Source organism: Cetorhinus maximus, unplaced genomic scaffold (assembly GCF_964194155.1).
Source record: "Cetorhinus maximus unplaced genomic scaffold, sCetMax3.hap1.1 HAP1_SCAFFOLD_561, whole genome shotgun sequence".
NCBI lineage: Eukaryota > Metazoa > Chordata > Chondrichthyes > Lamniformes > Cetorhinidae > Cetorhinus > Cetorhinus maximus.
In genome coordinates this window covers 91,804-110,437 of record NW_027596503.1, presented here as the reverse complement: position 1 = coordinate 110,437, position 18,634 = coordinate 91,804, and the positions used below count along the sequence as shown (strand labels likewise).

General features: G+C 43.6%; 2 protein-coding genes across 4 annotated transcripts in view; one reads left to right on the top strand and one right to left on the bottom strand.

Moving 5' to 3' along the window:
* vps52 (VPS52 subunit of GARP complex) overlaps window positions 1–2,562 on the bottom strand; it is a 48,943-nt gene extending 46,381 nt beyond the window's left edge. Inside the window, exon 1 of one of the 3 annotated variants that reach the window (XM_078535622.1) lies at window positions 2,456–2,562. In XM_078535622.1, coding sequence (XP_078391748.1) covers window positions 2,456–2,527 — 72 coding nt within the window. In that variant the 5' untranslated portion in view covers window positions 2,528–2,562. Of the gene's footprint in view, window positions 1–1,206; window positions 1,362–2,455 lie in introns of those variants that run through there. The other 2 variants (XM_078535623.1, XM_078535624.1) reach the window with 2 other exon arrangements.
* A 191-nt stretch (window positions 2,563–2,753) lies between these two features.
* Window positions 2,754–9,632, top strand: gpank1 (G patch domain and ankyrin repeats 1). Its single transcript, XM_078535626.1, has 3 exons — window positions 2,754–2,836; window positions 3,968–4,623; window positions 8,634–9,632. The coding sequence occupies exons 2-3, from the start codon at window positions 4,052–4,054 to the stop codon at window positions 9,085–9,087; spliced, it is 1,026 nt and encodes a 341-aa protein (XP_078391752.1). The 5' UTR covers window positions 2,754–2,836; window positions 3,968–4,051; the 3' UTR covers window positions 9,088–9,632.
* Window positions 9,633–18,634: the final 9,002 nt, after the last annotated feature.

Below are 18,634 nucleotides of genomic sequence, written 5' to 3'. Positions count from 1 at the left end.
ACAAATCTGTATATATCTGTAAAGGTATAGCTGTGGGTGAAGGAGTATTGTATTATAGCTCATCTTTTCTTGTTCAATAAATATTTTCTTTTGTTAACAGCTCATTAGCTGATTCCGGTGACTCTGTTCAGTAGCTACTCGCCACGTATCTAAACAAACAAATAAAAGTTAGGATCTATCAAGCTGGGTTCCACCCTGGGATCAGGCTTGTCTAGGAATAACCTCAGCTGGGGTTGTGACAACAGACACGAGTTATATCTTTAAAAGCAATCTCACCTCACATCCAGAGAACAATTATAAAGAAATTACTGATGCTTGGAAATGGGAAATAGAAGCAAGTGTTCAGGTCAGTCAACATCGGCACACAGAACAGAGGAAGCTGTGGAATTTGTACAAATAAAGCTGCATGGGATCTGTTTGCTCAGCAGTTGGCTATTTAGGACCGAGATGAAGAGAAATTCAAGGGGTTGTGAATCTGTCGGAGGTAGAATTCTCTATCACAGTGAGATGTGGATGTGCAGTCCTTGAGTATATTCAGGGGTTGATCGATTTTTGGGTACTAATGGAATAAAGGGATATGGAGATAGTGTGAGTAGGTGGAGTTGAGGTACAAGGTCAGCCTGATCTTATTGACTGGCAAAGCAGGCTTGACGGGCCAAATGGCCCACCTACAGCTCCAATTGTTTATCTTCTTGTCCAGATGATAGAAAAGAGCCCATGGTACTTTTTCCAAAAGAAATGCAGGAGATTTCTCTCGGTCAACATTCTCCCTCAGCCAACACCACCAAAGGTGATCAACTGGACAACGTTTCACTACAGTTCGAGGGATTGTGTTGTTTGTAGCAACGTGAAGATGGGCAGGATGAACAAGAATAAGCAGCAGGTCCGAATTCTTCATTCTTTCATCGGATCTGGGCATCGCTGACAAGGCCAGCATTTGTTGCCCTTGAGTGGCTTGCTGAGTCATTTCAGAGGGCAGTTAAGAGTCAACCACATTGCTGTGGGTCTGAAGTACCATGTAGGCCACAGAATTGTTATAGCACAGGAGGCCATTTGGCCCATTGTGTCCGCATCAGCTCTCCAATAAAGCAATTCTGTTAGTGCCATTTTCCCACCTCCCGGTAACCCTGCACATTCTTCCCTTTCGAATGCCTCGATTGAACCTGCCTCCACCACACGCTCAGGCAGTGCACTCCAGGACCTTACCCACTCACAGCTTTTCCTCATGTTGCTTTAGCTTCTTTTGTCAATTATTTTAAAGCTGTGCCCTCTCGTTCTTGAATTTTTCACAAGTGGGAACAGTTTCTTCCTATCTGCTCTGTGCAGACCCTCGTAATTTGGAATCATTCAGACCCAATAAGGACAGCATATTTCCTTCCCTAAAAAGACATTAGTAAAGCAGATCTTTGCGACAATTGATGATATTTGTCATGGTCACCATCACTGAGATTAGCTTTCAATTCCAGATTTTATTAATTGAATTTAAATTTCACCAGCTGCCCTGAAGGGATCTGAACCCATATCCCCAGAGCATTAGTCTGGGCTTCTGGATTACTAGTCCAGTGACATTACAACTATGTTACACAAAAGGAGGGAGTGGCAATGAAAGTGTCTTCATTGCCCTAGTTCAATTTCAGATTATAACCTTTGCTCCTATTTATTTGTTTTTTAAGAAATTTTTTCATGGGATGTGGGCATCACTGGCTGGGCCAGCATTTATTGCCCATCCCTAACTGCCCTTGAGAAGGTGGTGGTGAGCTGCCTTCTTGAACCACTGCAGTCCCTGTGGTGTAGGTACACCCACAGTGCTGTTAGGGAGGGAGTTCCAGGATTTTGACCCAGCGACAGTGAAGGAACGGCGATATATTTCCAAGTCAGGATGGTGAGTGACTTGGAGGGGAACTTCCAGGTGACAGTGTTCCCATCTATCTGCTGCCCTTGTCCTTCTAGATGGTAGTGGTCGTGGGTTTGGAAGGTGCTGTCGAAGGAGCCTTGGTGAATTCCTGCAGTGCATCTTGTAGATGGTACACACACTGCTGCTACTGTGCGTCGGTGGTGGAGGGAGTGAATGTTTGTGGATGGGGTGCCAATCCAGCGGGGCTGCTTTGTCCTGAATGGTGTTGAGCTTCTTGAGTGTTGTGGGAGCTGCACTCATCCAGGGCAAGTGGGGAGTATCCCATCACACTCCTGATTTGTGCCTTGTAGATGGTGGACAGGCTTTGGGGAGTCAGGAGGTGAGTTACTCACAGCAGGATTCCCAGTCTCTGACCTGCTCTTGTAGCCACAGTATTTATATGGCTGGTCCAGTTCAGTTTCTGGTCAATGGTAACCCCCAGGATGTTGATAGTGGGGGATTCAGCGATGGAAATGCCACTTTATTTTCGCTGTTTAATGATTTTATATTTTCCACACAAACAACTCGAGAGCGAAAGCAAGATACTGGAAAGGATCTCACCACCTCCTGGCTGCTGTAGATAGAGCTGATGACCACCTCCCTCCGTTCAGCCTCCAGTCCCGACGCCGCCATAGCGACCGCATCCGGGAACCCCAACCGCCCCCTCCCACCCCTTTGACCTTTCGCCACCGGAAGAGGAAATAGAAAAACGAGTCGGAGATTTTTTTTTAAAAAAACCATTGAATTAAAAAACACGCTCATTATTTACCAGGCATTCAATTTTTGTGTTGGTTTGTTGTCATCCGGCAAGACAGATATCTTTTTAAATAATAAGAATCGCACCGAGGCGCGAGGACTACAACTCCCAGCGGCCCCCGCGAAGGCCCTTAATCCAAGATGGTGGCCAGGAGGGAAGAGGGAGTGAGTTCTTCAGCTTTCAATGTATAACTATATTAATCCAGAGACAGTAGGGAGACCTGTCCTAGCCCCTTGCTGTATTAATATTACTATTTTAATGTATTAATCTTTCTGTATTAATCTTCCTGTATGAATCCAGAGACTGTGGGGAGACCTGTCTTAGCCCCTTCCTGTATTAATCTTCCTGTATGAATCCAGAGACTGTGGGGAGACCTGTCTTAGCCCCTTCCTGTATTAATCTTCCTGTATGAATCCAGAGACTGTGGGGAGACCTGTCTTAGCCCCTTCCTGTATTAATCTTCCTGTATGAATCCAGAGACTGTGGGGAGACCTGTCTTAGCCCCTTCCTGTATTAATCTTCCTGTATGAATCCAGAGACTGTAGGGAGGCCTGTCTTAGCCCCTTACTGTACTAATCTTACTCTATTAATGTATTAATCTTCTTGTATGAATCCAGAGATTGTAGGGAGACCTGTCCTAACCCCTTACTGTATTAATATTACTATATTAATGTATTAATCTTCCTGTATGAATCCAGAGATTGTAGGGAGACCTGTCCTAACCCCTCACGGTCTTTCAGTTCACCCTCATTCATAAATTTGATTTGAATCAGATACAAAGTTTATTTTTTTCACAGCCTAATAGCAGGGTAATCTGCTGCTGCTGCTTGTGAAGGCGGTATCTTCTGAGGAAAGGTTGAGTAAGTGGTGATTGTATAGAAACATAAGATTTTGAGAGGACTTGACATGATAGATTTTGAGAGGATTGTTCGTCTTGTGGTGGAATCTAGGACTCGGGGGTACAGTTTCAAAATAAGGGTCTCCCATTTGAAAAGGAGATGAGGAGGAATTTCTTCTCTCAGGTCATTGGCCTTTGGCATTCTCTTCCCCAGAGAGTAATGGAGGCTGGGTCATTGAAATATGTTCAAGGCTGAGTTGGACAGATATTTGTTTGATGGATGTAAGGCCATAATCAGAGCATCCATGATGTTATTGAATGGCAGAGCAGGCTAGATGGGCTGAATGGCCTACTCCTATTTTTTTTATTATCTTACGCTGCTTGTATCTACTGCTACCAGTTAATTTTGCTATTTATCACTTTGTAACTTTTAAAAATTGTCTCTTGTTCCTAACTTGGTTTTCCATTTCGCAAGCAGGATCTTTGGCAAGTTATGGGACCCTCTGCAACAGGAAAGTGAATTCTTATTTCACAGAACTGTGGCCCAAGAGCGTTCCACGGCATGAATCACACGCATCTCATCACTTTTACCCGAGCCAAAGAGAAAGCTGACACCTGGGAAAATGGTGAACGACGAAAAACCCCCAGCTGCAGAAACAGAATTTTGAACGGAGACGAGGTAAAGAATTTCTATGAGAGCCTTCTTGCGTCAAGTAGTGAGGCAGGTACAAGTTCAGTTCGGAGACGTCAAGTTGTTTGGCGGAGGTCAAAGACTGAGACTGCTGAAGGGCAACAAAATGCAAGGAGCCTTCCTGAAGCAGTGGAGAGGAATGGACATCTGATGCTCAAATGTGCTCAAAATGGGGACCTGAAAACACTTCGAATGTTGGTGGAGACAGCAACATGTGATATAAATTTCCGGGACAGTTACTACTGGACTGCTATGATGTGTGCAGCATACAGTGGCCAGGCAGAGGTGGTGCGACACTTATTGAAACGTGGGGCTGCATGGATCGGAGTATGTGATTCCACAGGTCGAGATGCATTGGATTTGGCGCGACAAGCTGGGCATTCAGAGGTCATTGCAGCTCTTGAAGAATTTCATACTCACCAGGAGGAACATCAAGATCTAAGGTAAGAGTTTAAGCAAATTGGTGGCTTAGTGCTTTGTGTTCCGATACAACATACCACCATAGGGTAAGGTATGAAGCAGCGTCCTGTGAGATCCCAAAAATTGGATGTGACATTCATTTTATCTTAGCCACCCCGCTCCCCCGCCACCCGAAACCCCAGCTCCTCTCCTGAAGGTTGCTGCTCGTGCAAGGGCACATCACCACTGGTGGTTCTCCCTCCCTGTTGCCCCATTGAGTATTCAGCAACAAGCCAAGGATAGAGGACAGCTAGCCAGCGTCTGGACACAGAGTAAATTGGCCCTATATTCTCTGGAGTTTAGAAGAATGAGAGGTGATCTCATTGCATCATTCAAGATTCTGAAAGGGCTTAACAGGACAGATACTGATTGGTTGAACCAAGGGGCATAGTTTCAGGATAAGAGGCTAATCATTTAGGACTGAGATGAGGAAAAAGCTCTTTATTCAGAAGACTATGAATCTTTGGAATTCTCTACCCCAGAGGATTGTGGATGCTCCATTGATGAAAATACTTAAGGCTGGAATGGACAGATTTTTGGCATCTCAGGGAATCGAGGGATATGGAGAGTGGGCAGGAAAGTGGTATCGAAGCCCAAGATCAACTATGATCGTACTGAATGAGTTGAGTATGGTGGCCATTACCAAGGAGAAGGTGCTAGGAAAACTGAAAGGTCTGAAGGTGGATAAATCACCTGGACCAGATGGATTACACCCCAGAGTTCTGAAGGAGATAGCTGAAGAGATAGTGGAGGCGTTAGTGGTGATCTTTCAGGAATCACTGGAGTCAGAGAGGGTCCCAGAGGACTGGAAAATAGCTAATGTAACCCCCCTGTTTAAGAAGGGAGTGAGGCAAAAGACGGGAAATTACAGGCCGATTAGCCTGACCTCGGTCGTTGGTAAGATTTTAGAGTCCATTGTTAAGGATGAGATTTCAGAATACTTGGAAGTGCATGGTAAAATAGGGCAAAGTCAGCATGGTTTCATCAAGGGGAGGTCATGCCTGACAAATCTGTTAGAATTCTTTGAGGAGGTAACGAGTAGGTTAGACAAAGGAGAGCCAATGGATGTTATCTACTTGGACTTCCAGAAGGCCTTTGATAAGGTGCCGCACAGGAGGCTGCTCAGAAAGATAAGAGCCCATGGTGTTAGAGGCAAGGTATTAGCATGGATAGAAGATTGGCTGTCTGGCAGGAGGCAGAGAGTGGGGATAAGGGGGTCCTTCTCAGGATGGCGGCCGGTGACTAGTGGAGTTCCGCAGGGGTCAGTGTTGGGACCACAACTTTTCACTTTATACATTAATGATCTAGATGAAGGAACTGAGGGCATCCTGGCTAAGTTTGCAGATGATACAAAGATAGGTGGAGGGACAGGTAGTATTGAGAAGGCGGGGAGGCTGCAGAAGGATTTGGACAGGTTAGGAGAATGGGAAAGAAGTGGCAGATGGAATACAACATGGGGAAGTGTGAGGTCATGCACTTTGGTAGGAAGAATAGAGGCATAGACTATTTTCTAAATGGGGAGAGAATTCAGAAATCTGGAGTGCAAAGGGACTTGGGAGTCCTAGTCCAGGATTCTCTTAAGGTTAACTTGCAGATTGAGTCGGTAGTTAGGAAGGCAAATGCAATGTTGGCATTTATTTCGAGAGGATTAGAATATAAAAGCAGGGATGTGCTGCTGAGGCTTTTTCAGACTCTGGTCAGACCACATTTAGAATATTGTGAGCAATTTTGGGCCCCGTATCTCAGGAAGGATGTTCTGGCCCTGGAGAGAGCCCTGGGACAGAGTGCAGAGGAGATTTACCAGGATGTTGCCTGGGTTGGAGAGTTTTAGTTATGAGGAGAGATTGGATAGACTGGGATTATTTTCCCTGAATCAGAGAGGATTGAGGGGGGACATAATTGAGGTGTGTAAAATTATGAGGGGCACAGATAGGGTAGACAGGAAGGAACTTTTCCCCTTGGTGGAGGGATCAATAACCAGGGGGCATAGATTTAAGGTAAAGGGCAGGAGGTTTAGAGGGGATGTGAGGAAGAATTTTTTCACCCAGAGGGTAGTGGGAATCTGGAACTCTCTGCCTGAAAGGGTGGTAGAGGCAGAAACCCTCATAACATTTAAGTATTTGGATGTGCACTTGCGAAGCCATGGCATACAAGACTGTGGGCCTAGTGCTGGAAAATAAGATTAGAATAGTTAGACACTTGTTTGACCGGCGCAGACTCGATGGGCTGAAGGGCCTTTTTCTGTGCTGTAGACCTCTATGTACTCTCCCTATTTCCTCCTTGAATGAGTCCCACTGCTCCGACGCAGATTTACCTAAAAGTAGCTGCTTCCAGTCCACTCTGGCCAAATCATATCTCATCATATATTTATATAATGTTTTCATATGGACAGGTTATTAGTCTGACCAGGGCTACCATCTAAGTTGCGATTGTGGGGAGGTGGGTCACCTATATGACGTACCTCACTGAATGCCACACTGCTCAGCAGAGGCCGGAGCACTGGTTTTCTGTTTTCCAGGGCTATGTTTGGGAGGCCACTCGGCTCCCATTGAGTGGGGCATGTGTGTTCAATGTCAAACCACTATTTCAGAGACCAGAACTCCTGATTCGGTGCAGCTGGGCTTTGAGGATTGGCTGCAGTGAATTCTCCTTTGATTTTTCCCCTGGTGTTTGGCACTTTTCCTGGGTGACACCTGAGACTAGCAACCTTTCATATTGGGGAAAGTGAGATGTAGCAGTTGTAGTATAAAGCAGAGCCCTAATACCAGCTCTGTACTGATGCTGAAATGGTGTTAATTAGCCAGGTGGTCACACTACAGCTTGGACTGGGACCATACTCTGACGATGAGGATCAGCACCTTCAGAAGAGAAGATGTAGACATTTCTAATATTCTGTGCTATATAATTATTTATCGAACAAACTTTTTCTGTTCAACTGATAGTCACAACCATTTTTTTTGCCATAGCCTACCTTTACAGAAAGCTCCTTCAATAATGTTGGAGTACTGCTCAATGCGTGCAGATGTTAAAATCTGATTACTCTGACTCTTCAGTACCCATGTACACTGCATTTCGCTTGAAGTGATTCTGCAATGTATTTTCGCTCCTGATAATTCGGAGTCGCCAATGTATGGTGAAATCCCAAGGACACACCAGCATATGAACAATCTTCGCAAAAAAACAGTAGTTGAAAAATCTGATGTATGTATGACTTCAACTTTCTGGCTGCAGTCTTTCCTTAGTTTGGTGCCAGTGTTGAATAAAGTACATTCCTGGACTGCAGAGGACATGCAGAGACCTGGACCCATACTGTCATCCAGGTTCTCGACCTGTCCAGGCAGGAATTTGCAGGCCTATGACATCCCCTATCCACTAGTTCAAGGTAGCACTGTGAGCCTCACGTGATGTTCTCCTTTTATGGGTTGTGGGCGTCGCAGTCAAGACCAGCATTTGTCACCCATCCCTAATTGGCCTTGAGAAGATCGTGGCCTTCTTGAACTGCAGAGCCCGTCCTGGTTTTGACTTTTCTGTAGTGGTTCAACATAGCTGAGTGGCTTACTCGACCATTTTAGAGGGCAGTTTAGCATCAATGTGGAATCACATGTAGACCAGGTAAGGATGGTCCTTCCCTAAAAGGTATTAGTGAATTAGATGGGTTTTTACAACAATCGATGATAGTTTCATGGTCGCCATTACTGAGACTAGCTTTCAATTTCACATTTTTATTAATTAACTGAATTTATTTAATTTAAATTCCACCAGCTGGGATGTGAACCTGTGAACCCAGAGCATTAGGCTGTGCTTCTGGATTACTAGTCCAGCGACATTACCACTGCACCACCATCTCCCCCAGTAATAAATAATCTTATTTACTTAAGAGTGCTTGCTGCTTACCTGCAGAGCTCTGATACAAGAAGAAATATCACCCCGTCTACAAAGTGGACACTGTTCAGAATAATTTCAAAATAAAAATGGACTGCCCTTATACTTACAGGGAGAGGCCACAGGAGAAGAAATTCTGCCAGATTTGTGAAGTGGAATATCAGGAGGACAGCATTGAACAGCACGAGAGGTCGACATTGCATTTGTTCAATAAGAATGATAAGCCAGTGCCAACTTATTACTTCATTCCAGAAACGAATGTCGGTTTCAGGATGATGTTGAAGGAAGGTTGGAACAAGGAAACAGGTCTTGGACCTGCTGGGAAGGGGCAAAAGTTTCCAGTGAAGACTGTACTGAAGAGAGATCAGAAGGGCCTAGGATTCCAGACGGATCTGAAGCCAAAAGTGACGCATTTTAATGCCAACGATTCTGAAGCAGTGAAACGACCGAAAAATCCAATCAGTCGCGTGCAGAAGGCAGCTACAGTCAGCAAAAGGGAGGAACGTAGGAGAGAGGCAAAGGAGAAAGCTTGGGAGAAAGATCTGAGGACTTACATGAATCTTTAAGAACTGATTTTAAGATATGTCAATTTATAAAGTGCTTTGTGTTCATTGGAAAGTGTTTGGTGTTCACTAATGCGGTTATGGATCTCCTCTTGGCTCAGTGGATGTTCCCATTTATGAATCAGAGCCTTGAAGCCCAATGTCAGGACTTGAGTTTATAATCCAGACTGACACTGCAGTGCTGTAGCGAGGGAGTGCTGAGCTGTTGATGACTCTGTCTTTTGACTGAAATGTTAGACAAAAGCCTTGTGTGTCAGTGCATGTTGAAAGTTCTGCAACTTTTTGATGAGCAGGGAGTTCTCCATTTCCTCGGTTGATGTTTTTTAATCAGACATTTAAGTTAACTGGCCAAACTTTTCATTGTCGTTTGTGAGATCTTCCTGTGTGAAAAATGTGGTAACTGTATTTCAGTGATTAAAGCACATACCTAAAGAAAAATGTGAGACTGAGCTCTGTAAATCAAAAGCAAATGAAAGGCCAGTGACCTGAAACATTAAAATAAAAGCAAAATACTACGGATGCTGAAAATCTGAAATAAAAATAGAAAATGCTGGAAAAACTCAGCAAGTCTGGCAGCACCTGTGAAGAGAAATAGAGTTAAAGATGTGTCATATCGGACTCGAAACATTAATTCTCTCTCCACACATGCTGCCAGACCTACTGAGTTAATGCTTCGAGTCCAATATAAGGCTTCTTTAACTCTCTTTCTCTCTACAGTTGCTGCCTGATTTTGCTGATTGTTTCCAATTTTTTCTGCATTTGAGATTTCTAACAGCCACAGTATTTTGCGCCTCACACAAGAAGGGAGTGGCTCTGTGATTAGTAATCCACGAATGTAGTCTCCATAATATTTGGCTGAAAACTTAAGATTCCTCAGAATGGGAGTATTGTTAAAGCCCGATAATTACAGAGAAAAGAAGCAACTTATGAAAACAAAATTAAACCATTTATTCCCAAAAGCTGGTGATTTCATAGCAGCCCCTTCTATATAATTACATTAGCAGATTGGTAGTTACAGATTAAAACAGTCACGTCTCCTACTTTCTGATATACCAATGATCTTGTCCAACCAAAGACTAGTTCTTCCGCATGTTACTATATTTTGTGATACTCATGGTTGAATTATCAATATAAATGCCATGAATGAATTTTCAACCTCAGCACAGTACAAATAGAACACAGGCTGTTCCTAGTAAGTGATGGAAGGTGTTATCAACAGTGCTATCCAGTGGCACTTACTCAAGCAATAACCTGCTCACTGACACTCAGTTTGGGTTCCACCAGGGCCACTCAGCTCCTGACTCATTACAGCCTCAAACATGGACAAAAGAGCTGAACTCAAGAGGCGAGGTGAGAGTGACTGCCCTTGACATCAAGGCAGCAATTGACCGAGTGTGACCTAGCAAAAGAGGAGCCAATGGCAATCAGAGGGAAAACTCTCCCCTGGTTGGAGCCATACATTGCACAAATGAATATAGTTGAGGTTGTTGGAAGTCAATCATCTCAGTCCCTGGACATCACTGCAGGAATTCTTAGGCGTGGTGTCCTAGGCCCAACCATCTTCAGCTACTTCATCAATGACCTTCTTTCCATCATAAGGTCAGAAGTGGGGATGTTCGCTGATGATTGCACAATGTTCAGCACCATTCACAACTCCTCAGATACTGAAGCAGTCCATGTCCAAATGCAGCAAGACCTGGACAACATTCAGTCATGGAATGATAAGTGGCAAGTAACATTCGCACCACACAAGTGCCAGGAAATAACCATCTCCAACAAGACAGAATCCAACCATCTGCCCTTGACATTTGATGGCATAACCATCTCTGAATTCCCCACTATCAACATCCTGGGAGTTACCATTGACCAGAAACTAAACTGGACCAGCCATATAAATACTGTGGCTACAAGAGCAGGTCAGAGGCTGGGAATCCTGCAGAGAGTAACTCACCTCTACAAGGCACAAGTCAGGAGTTGCCTGGATATAGTTCCAACAATACTGAAGAAGTTCAACACCATCCAGGACAAAACAGCCTGCTTGATTGGCACCCCATCCATTTCCTTCAACATTTACCCCCTCCACCACAGATACACATTGGCAGCAGTGTGCACCATCTACAAGATGCACTGCAGCAACTTACCAAGGCTCCTTCAACACCACCTTCCAAATCCACGACCTCTACCAACTATAAGGACAAGGGCAGCAGATAGATGGGAACACCGCCGCCTAGGAAGTTCCCCTCCAAGCCACACACCATCCTGGCTTGGAAATATATCGCTGTTCCTTCACTGTCGTTGGGTCAAAATCCTGGAACTCCCTCCCTAACAGCAGTGTGGGATGGGCAATAAATGCTGGCCTAACCAGCGACTCCCATGTTCTATGAAAGAATTTAAAAATGCAAATTTGGATATTGCTCCTTCTAGCCCTACGTCTAATGAATTAAAAGCAAAATGCTGGAAATCTGAAATAAAAACAAAGTGCTGGAAATACTCAGCAAGTCTGGCAGCATCTGTGACGAGAGAAACAGAGTTAATGTTTTGAGTTGTGTGTTCTGAAGGAGAGTCATATTTGACAGCCAGTGGTTGTGGTGCACATTGGTACAAGCGACATAGATTAAAAAAAAGGGATGAGGTCCTAAAAGCAGAATATAGGGAGTTAGGAAGTAAGTTGAAAAGTAGGACCTCAAAGGTAGTGATCTCAGGATTACTACCAGTGCCATGTGCCAGTCCGAGTAGAAATAGCAGGATATATCGGATGAATACGTGGCTGAAGAGATGGTGTGAAGGGGAGGGTTTCAGATTCCTGAGGCATTGGGACCGGTTCTGGGGGAGGTGGGACCAGTACAAACTGAAGGGGTCACACCTGGGCAGGACCGGGACTGATGTCCAAGGGGGAGTACTGAGGCAGCAGACGCTGGAAGTCCAGCAGGGTGTGTGGGAGGATCTGGTGGGGATACATGAGGCTATGCATGTCATGGTCTCCGTGCTGGATGAGTCCACGCAGAGCATCACCGATGCAATGAGCCTCACGGCTGAGCGCTAAGCTTCCTCCACAGAGAGAGTGGCGACTCTCGTGGAGAGGCTCCTCCAGGAGAACAATCAGGGCCTCCTGGGGTTACGCTCAGACCTGCAAATCCTCACAGCAGCATTGACCTCAGCTGGCCAATGCCAGTGTGGGAGATGGATTGGGCACCAAGTATCCCAGCTGGGTGCCCATCCGTCAATGGTGAGCAGGGAGGTCCGAAGCGACCTCACGTCGGCACAGGAGCTGCCTGTTGTCTCTGCGGGCTCCTCTCAGGGCGCTCCGGATGAGGGTAGTAGCTCTATCTGATGAGCCTGCGGTGACTGGGGAGATGCCAGCTGTGGTACTGGCCGCTCCCTCCCATTACATTTATCATTCCCCATTGCGTGTCGCATTCGGCACTGTCCATGCTGTACCAGAGTTCCTCCTGCGGTGCGGGATGAGCAGTGATGATCCCCGAACTTGTTGCCAGTACTGATAGGCCCACGACCAGGATCGTAGATCTGTGGAGACATTAACATCGGCTCCCGTTCTCCGGGTTACCACTTGGTCAATTGTCATGTATCTTTAACTGTGTGTAATGCCTCCATTTACTTCCTGTTCTCATATCTACAAGTGCACATGTATCACCTGTCATCATTACCTGGTATGGTCCATTGTTGCTCTTTGGATTTGCCTGCTTCCATATCCTTAATCATCTGTCAGTCTCTAACTTCCTCTCTCAATTTATGTAATTGCCTACTTCATTCCCTTACATTGTCCTGTATTTTTCCTTTCTGTGGCCCTACACCTCCTACTATGATACCTTCAGGTAATTGCATGGCCCTTACCTGTTATCATTTCAAATGGGGTGAACCCGGCGGTCCTGCTTGGGGTAGCCCACGGCGCATTAGAATATTGGGCTGTTCCCTGTCTCTTGATTGATGTTTTTTTTTAAAAAGTTCAGTTCATCCTTTCCACCATCCCTGGACTCTGGGGGTGGTAAGGAATATGGAATTTCTGTTTAATCTCCGTAAGATTACACACTTCTTTAATGACTCTCCCTGTGAAATGAGTTCCCTGATCTGAATCCATTTGGGTAGGCACCCCCCCACTCCTTCCAGTTTACTCCCTCCTGCTGCTGTCTCATGTCCGACCTCAATTCCTTAAACAACTCTACAATGCACCTTCTTATCCTATCTTTCAATGACTCGGTATCTTCACTTCCAGTGATGGTTCTCTCTGGGAACAGCTTAACTCTGCCTGTCCTCAAGGTGTTAATCCTATGGTTTTACTTTTTGTAGCTCACAGGCACATTAATATAATCAGTAATACATCTATTTAGCCTTTTTGCAGCTTTCCCTTTACCTGTATCCATCTAGTGGTAAATTGTTGTTAAGTATTATTTCTCCTTACATTTCAATTCCTGCACTACAGATTCCTCATAGTTTTGCCTCTAAGTTTTCTTTCCTGACCATGGTCATCCTAAGGTTCCCTTGAGTTCAGTTTCTCTATTGTCTTGGATTGTTTAAAATGTTTGCTTATTCTTTAGGCCATATTAACTATTCCATTTCAACGGGGATCTCTGTCTCTAGATCTTTGCTTATCTCCCCCTGTGCAGTTCCAATGCCTCAGTTGATGGCCAGATTATCAAATTAATTTCCCTTAAAACAGTTTGTACATTATGTCCTCTTTCCCTAACTCATTCTCCCACTTGCCTCATACCAGTTTACACTTGCAACAGCTACCATCTTATCTTGTTCAGGTTGTCTGGAGAGACTTTACAATCCAATCAAGTATTTTCATAACAGTTTTAAAACAGAAATCAGGTATTGACATGTTTTGCTTCCTTTTCTTCTTCTCAAAGATTTTATTGTCTTAAAAGTAACCCAATAAATTGTGTCTGACCCTTTTCTTTTAGAATTATCCCAGATTCATTAACTCGGCCGAAAATTGGATTTCTGCCAAACTTTGCCAAGGTCTTGAGCTTAGCTTCATATTTTGGGAACAGACTTATAAACACAAAGCTTGCAGCATTTGAATTAGTGCCAATTGTTGTCAGACCTTTTAAAATGAAAATTCCCTTTTGAGAACTTTATCAAGAACCAAACCTCAAATTTTTAAACTTTGTAAAAACTGTAATCTACACTATCAAAATTAAAACAACTTCTTTTTCATGTGTAAGGATTTGTTTCCAAGTTATAATTTTCCGTATGTTTATCGACACATTCTTTATCTTAGATAGCATCCTAGTGATTCAAAAGTAACCTGTTAAATTACACTGCACTTTACATCTCAAGATTGTCCCCAATTCAAATTCCAGTGCTTTTTGGAAGCAGATTTCCTTAAATATTTAATTGATCTCTTCATAAGAAACCCCTTTTTATCCATAGGAACCATCTAGACCTTGTGTTTATGTCTTTTCGTTTTCCTAGAATCCTTCTGAATTTCAAGTAATTTCTTTTTCTCAGAATGTTAGAATACGAACTCGTATGTATTAATCCCAATCAGCTTGGAAGCTGATGATGAGGGTTATTCCCTACTAGTCTGCAAGGTGGGGTGGTACAAAGGTTGGTTCATCTCAAACAAAGGCAAGACCTGTTTTATCTTTACACTACCTTCAAATTACGATTTTTGCCAGAAATGTCAACTCAAACCTTATACTCAAAACTTTGGAATATTTGAATAAACTTTTCCTTTAATCTAATATGGGGCTTTCGACTCTAAAGTGCTCAACTACACACACACAAGGCAATTCAGGGAAGAACAACTACACACACAAGACAATTCAGGGAAGAAAACACATTAAAGCTCACATACAAATGCTTCATTGCACACAAACAAACACATAGATAAAGGTATGTATCGATACTCCTATAATATTGAACTTAACTCTAAACGAAGCTTCGAGTAGCAGTGGGGGGAATAAAGGGATCTTGAAGGCTTCACCTATAGGGACCTTCAAACTGACGAAAGCTCACATTTTCACTGCTGCTGCTTGCAAATGGCTCATTAACCCCCTAGGGGTAGCCTCTCTCTCTCTCTCTCTTCAGCACAAACAGCTCTTGTAACTTAGGTCAATTCATTCTTTTTTTTTTAAGTTACAGAAAATTCAGTAGCGGACTATCTAACTCCCTTAAAACATATTCTAAGCGCTCAAATCTGTCCCGATTAAAAGTTCCAGCTGGTGGGAAGCTCTCTCCTTTACTTTGAGTCCATTTAACCCAATTAGAAACATATTGGACATTCTCAGGACCGTAATGGACACAAAAGAAAAACACAGAAATTACTTACTTTTCACCTCCAGGGGACTCGAACCCTTGGGTATACTACTACTACTTTTTTTCCCTTTTCTTACCCATCTTCAAAGTTCCTGATTTAAGCTCCGGTTTCGCCGGTTTCGGTTTGTTCTTAGTACTTTGAGAAGCGGGGGGAGTGGCAGATGCCGCTCTGCTGTTTCTGCGATTTCCCATTTTATCTGGAAAGGAAACACAATTAACAGTGCGGCGCATTTCCTACCCTATGCGCTCACCGGTGTTTAAGAATTCCTCAACAATTCCTCCAAATCCTTGGGTCTTTCAAATCTTTTCGGTCGGTAGCTACCCTTTTTCAAGCACTCCCCCTTTCAGCTAGGATGCTTGTTCGTCCCCCTTTCACCTCTCCAACTTAAGAGGCCACCTCTCCAACTTAAGTGGTAGCTGGGACGCTATTTAACTGCACTCCCCCTTTCAGCTAGGATGCAGTTCGTATTCTCACCAATTTAGGAGAGTCTCCCTTTCTCCGCGAGGGTTCTTTTTCAAAAATCCGACGGTCCAGCTTTTCAATTACCTCTCCAACTTAAGAGGCAACCTGGACTTCAGTCGGATCCCATCCTCGTCGCCATCTGTCGCGGAAAAACGGAGTGAACACTCAGAACCTGGAGGTTTGTCTAGGAAGTCTTTATTAAAGTCGTGATTTTTTTTTTGCAGAAATATACTTTATTCATAAAATATCTTCAACCACATTCCAAACCATTTCAAAATCACCATCACAAAGGTACAATCAGGTTCAACTTTTACAAATGTATCACCAGGTGCATCAGTACAAACAATATTACAATCATTTACAGCCTTTCATTTTGAGCTGTACAGCCCGAGGGGGTTTAAACAGTTCCCAGTCCCTCGGTGCACTGTGGCAGAAAGGTCTTAGACAGCGACCCTTCCCCATTGCGCCTTTGCGGCAGCTGCCCCAAGCTTTAGTGCGTCCCTCAGCACGTAGTCCTGGACTTTGGATTGTGCCAGTCTGCAACAATCGGTCGGGGACAACTCTTTGTGCTGGAAGACCAACAAGTTTCGGGCAGACCAAAGCGCGTCTTTCACCGAGTTGATGATCCTTAAAGTCGTGATATCACGGAGAGCCTAGTCGCATACAACGGAGCGAACCAGTCTCTGCCTAACACCTCTTTACACACATAGATATAGCAAAAGGTTCATGACAGAAACTTGGGCAATTACAATAGTTTCAAATGGTTTCAAAAGATAGCGATCAGTGTTAATGGTTTAACGATTAGGCAGGACAATGTCAATGGTTTAGCAAATAGACAGGACAATGTCAATGGTTTAGCAAATAGACAGGACAATGTCAATGGTTTAGCAAATAGACAGGACAATGTCAATGGTTTAGCAAATAGACAGGACAATGTCAATGGTTTAGTAAATAGACAGTGCTAATTGGTTACATATCCTGGGCAATGCACACACACAATAATTTTTTCCTGAGATTTTGCCACCGTATCTGACATCCGGAGCCCTTTAGTCTGGGAAGGTAGCACTGGCCCTTTGATTTGCTAATTTATGTGCTGGCTGTGTGACTGTTTGGGGACAGTCTACAGTAAATTACATTATACATGTATTTTAAGTTTATTTCTCTCACAAATATCGGTGTATTTTATTTATTTCACAATTATACGTGTATTTTATTTCATTCCCAATTACACGCGTATTTTATTCCTCCACAGTGAGGAATGGGTTTCAGTTCAAGGGGAACTGGCTCCAGTGCTGGGGTAGAAGGGAGCTGTTCCAGTGGGGTGAGCTTCACTTGAACCGTGACGAGACCAGTGTCCTGGTGGAGCGAATAACTAGGCTGTAGTGAGGGATTTAACCTGAATGGGGGAGGTTCTGGAATTGGGATACGTAGACTTACAAAGCAAAAGGACATGGCAGCCTAGCAGGGCAGCTATTTAGGTAATGATTCCCAGAGTGTGACAGGAAGGGACAGAGTGTACAAACATAAAAAACCAGCAGCAAATAGGGTCAAAGGGGGAAAAAATGGTAAAAAGGCAAAATTAATGACTCTTTACTTAAACGCACGTAGTATTCAGAACAAGATAAATGAATTAACGGCACAAATAGAGCTTAATGGGTATGATCTTAAAGCCATTATGGAGACATGGTTACAAGGAGATCAAAGCTGGGAACTAAGTATTGAGGGGTATGTGACTTTTTGAAAGGACAGGCAGGAAGGAAAGGGTGGTGGGGTAGCTTTGTTAGTACGAGATGGAATAAGTGCGATAGCAAGAAAGGATCTTGGATCGGAAGATGTAGGATCCATATGGGTGGAGGTAAGAAATAACAAGGGGAAGAAGACACTGGTGGGAGCAGTCTATAGGCCCCCTAACAATAGCTATACTACACGACAGGGAATAAATCAGGAGATAATGAGGGCATGTAAAAAAGGTAATACATTAATCATGGGTAACTTTAATCATCATGTAGATTGGGAAAATCAAATTGGCAGAGGTAGACATGAGCAAGAATTCATAGAGTGTATTCAGGACAGTTTATTAGAACAATATGTTGTGAATCCAACCAGGGGTCAGGCTATTTTGGATCTGATAATGTGCAATGAGGCAAGTTTAATAAATGAACTCAGAGTAAAGGATCCCCTAGGAAACAGTGTCCATAATATGGTAGAATGTAGCATTCAGTTTGAGAGTGAGAAACTTGGGTCAGAAACAACTGTGTTAAACTTAATTAAGGGTAATTACAATGGAATGATTACAGAGTTGGCTGGAATGGACTGGGAAAGCAGTTTAGCTTTAAAAGGCGGTTGATGAACAATGGCAGACATTTATGAAATTAGTTTATCACTCACAACAAAGATATATCCCAGTGAGGAAGAAGGATTCAAGGAAGGGGATAAACCAACCATGGTTAACCAAGGAAGTTAAGGACAGTAACAAATTCAAAGAAAACACATAGATTGTGGCAAAGATTAGTGGGAAGCCAGAGGATTGGGAACATTTTAAAAGCCAACAAAAGATGACCAAAAAAAGTAAAGAGGGAGACAATAAATTTTGAGGGTAAACTAGCAAGTAATATAAAAATGGACAGTAAGAGCTTCTTTAAATATAAAAAAAGGAAGAGAGATTCCAAAGTGAAGATAGGCCCCTTGGAGAATGAGGCTGGCAAAATAATAATGGGGAACCAGGAAATGGCAGAGGAGTTGAATAAATAATTTGCTTCTGTCTTTACAGTAGAAGATATGAATAGCATTCCAAAAATACTAAAT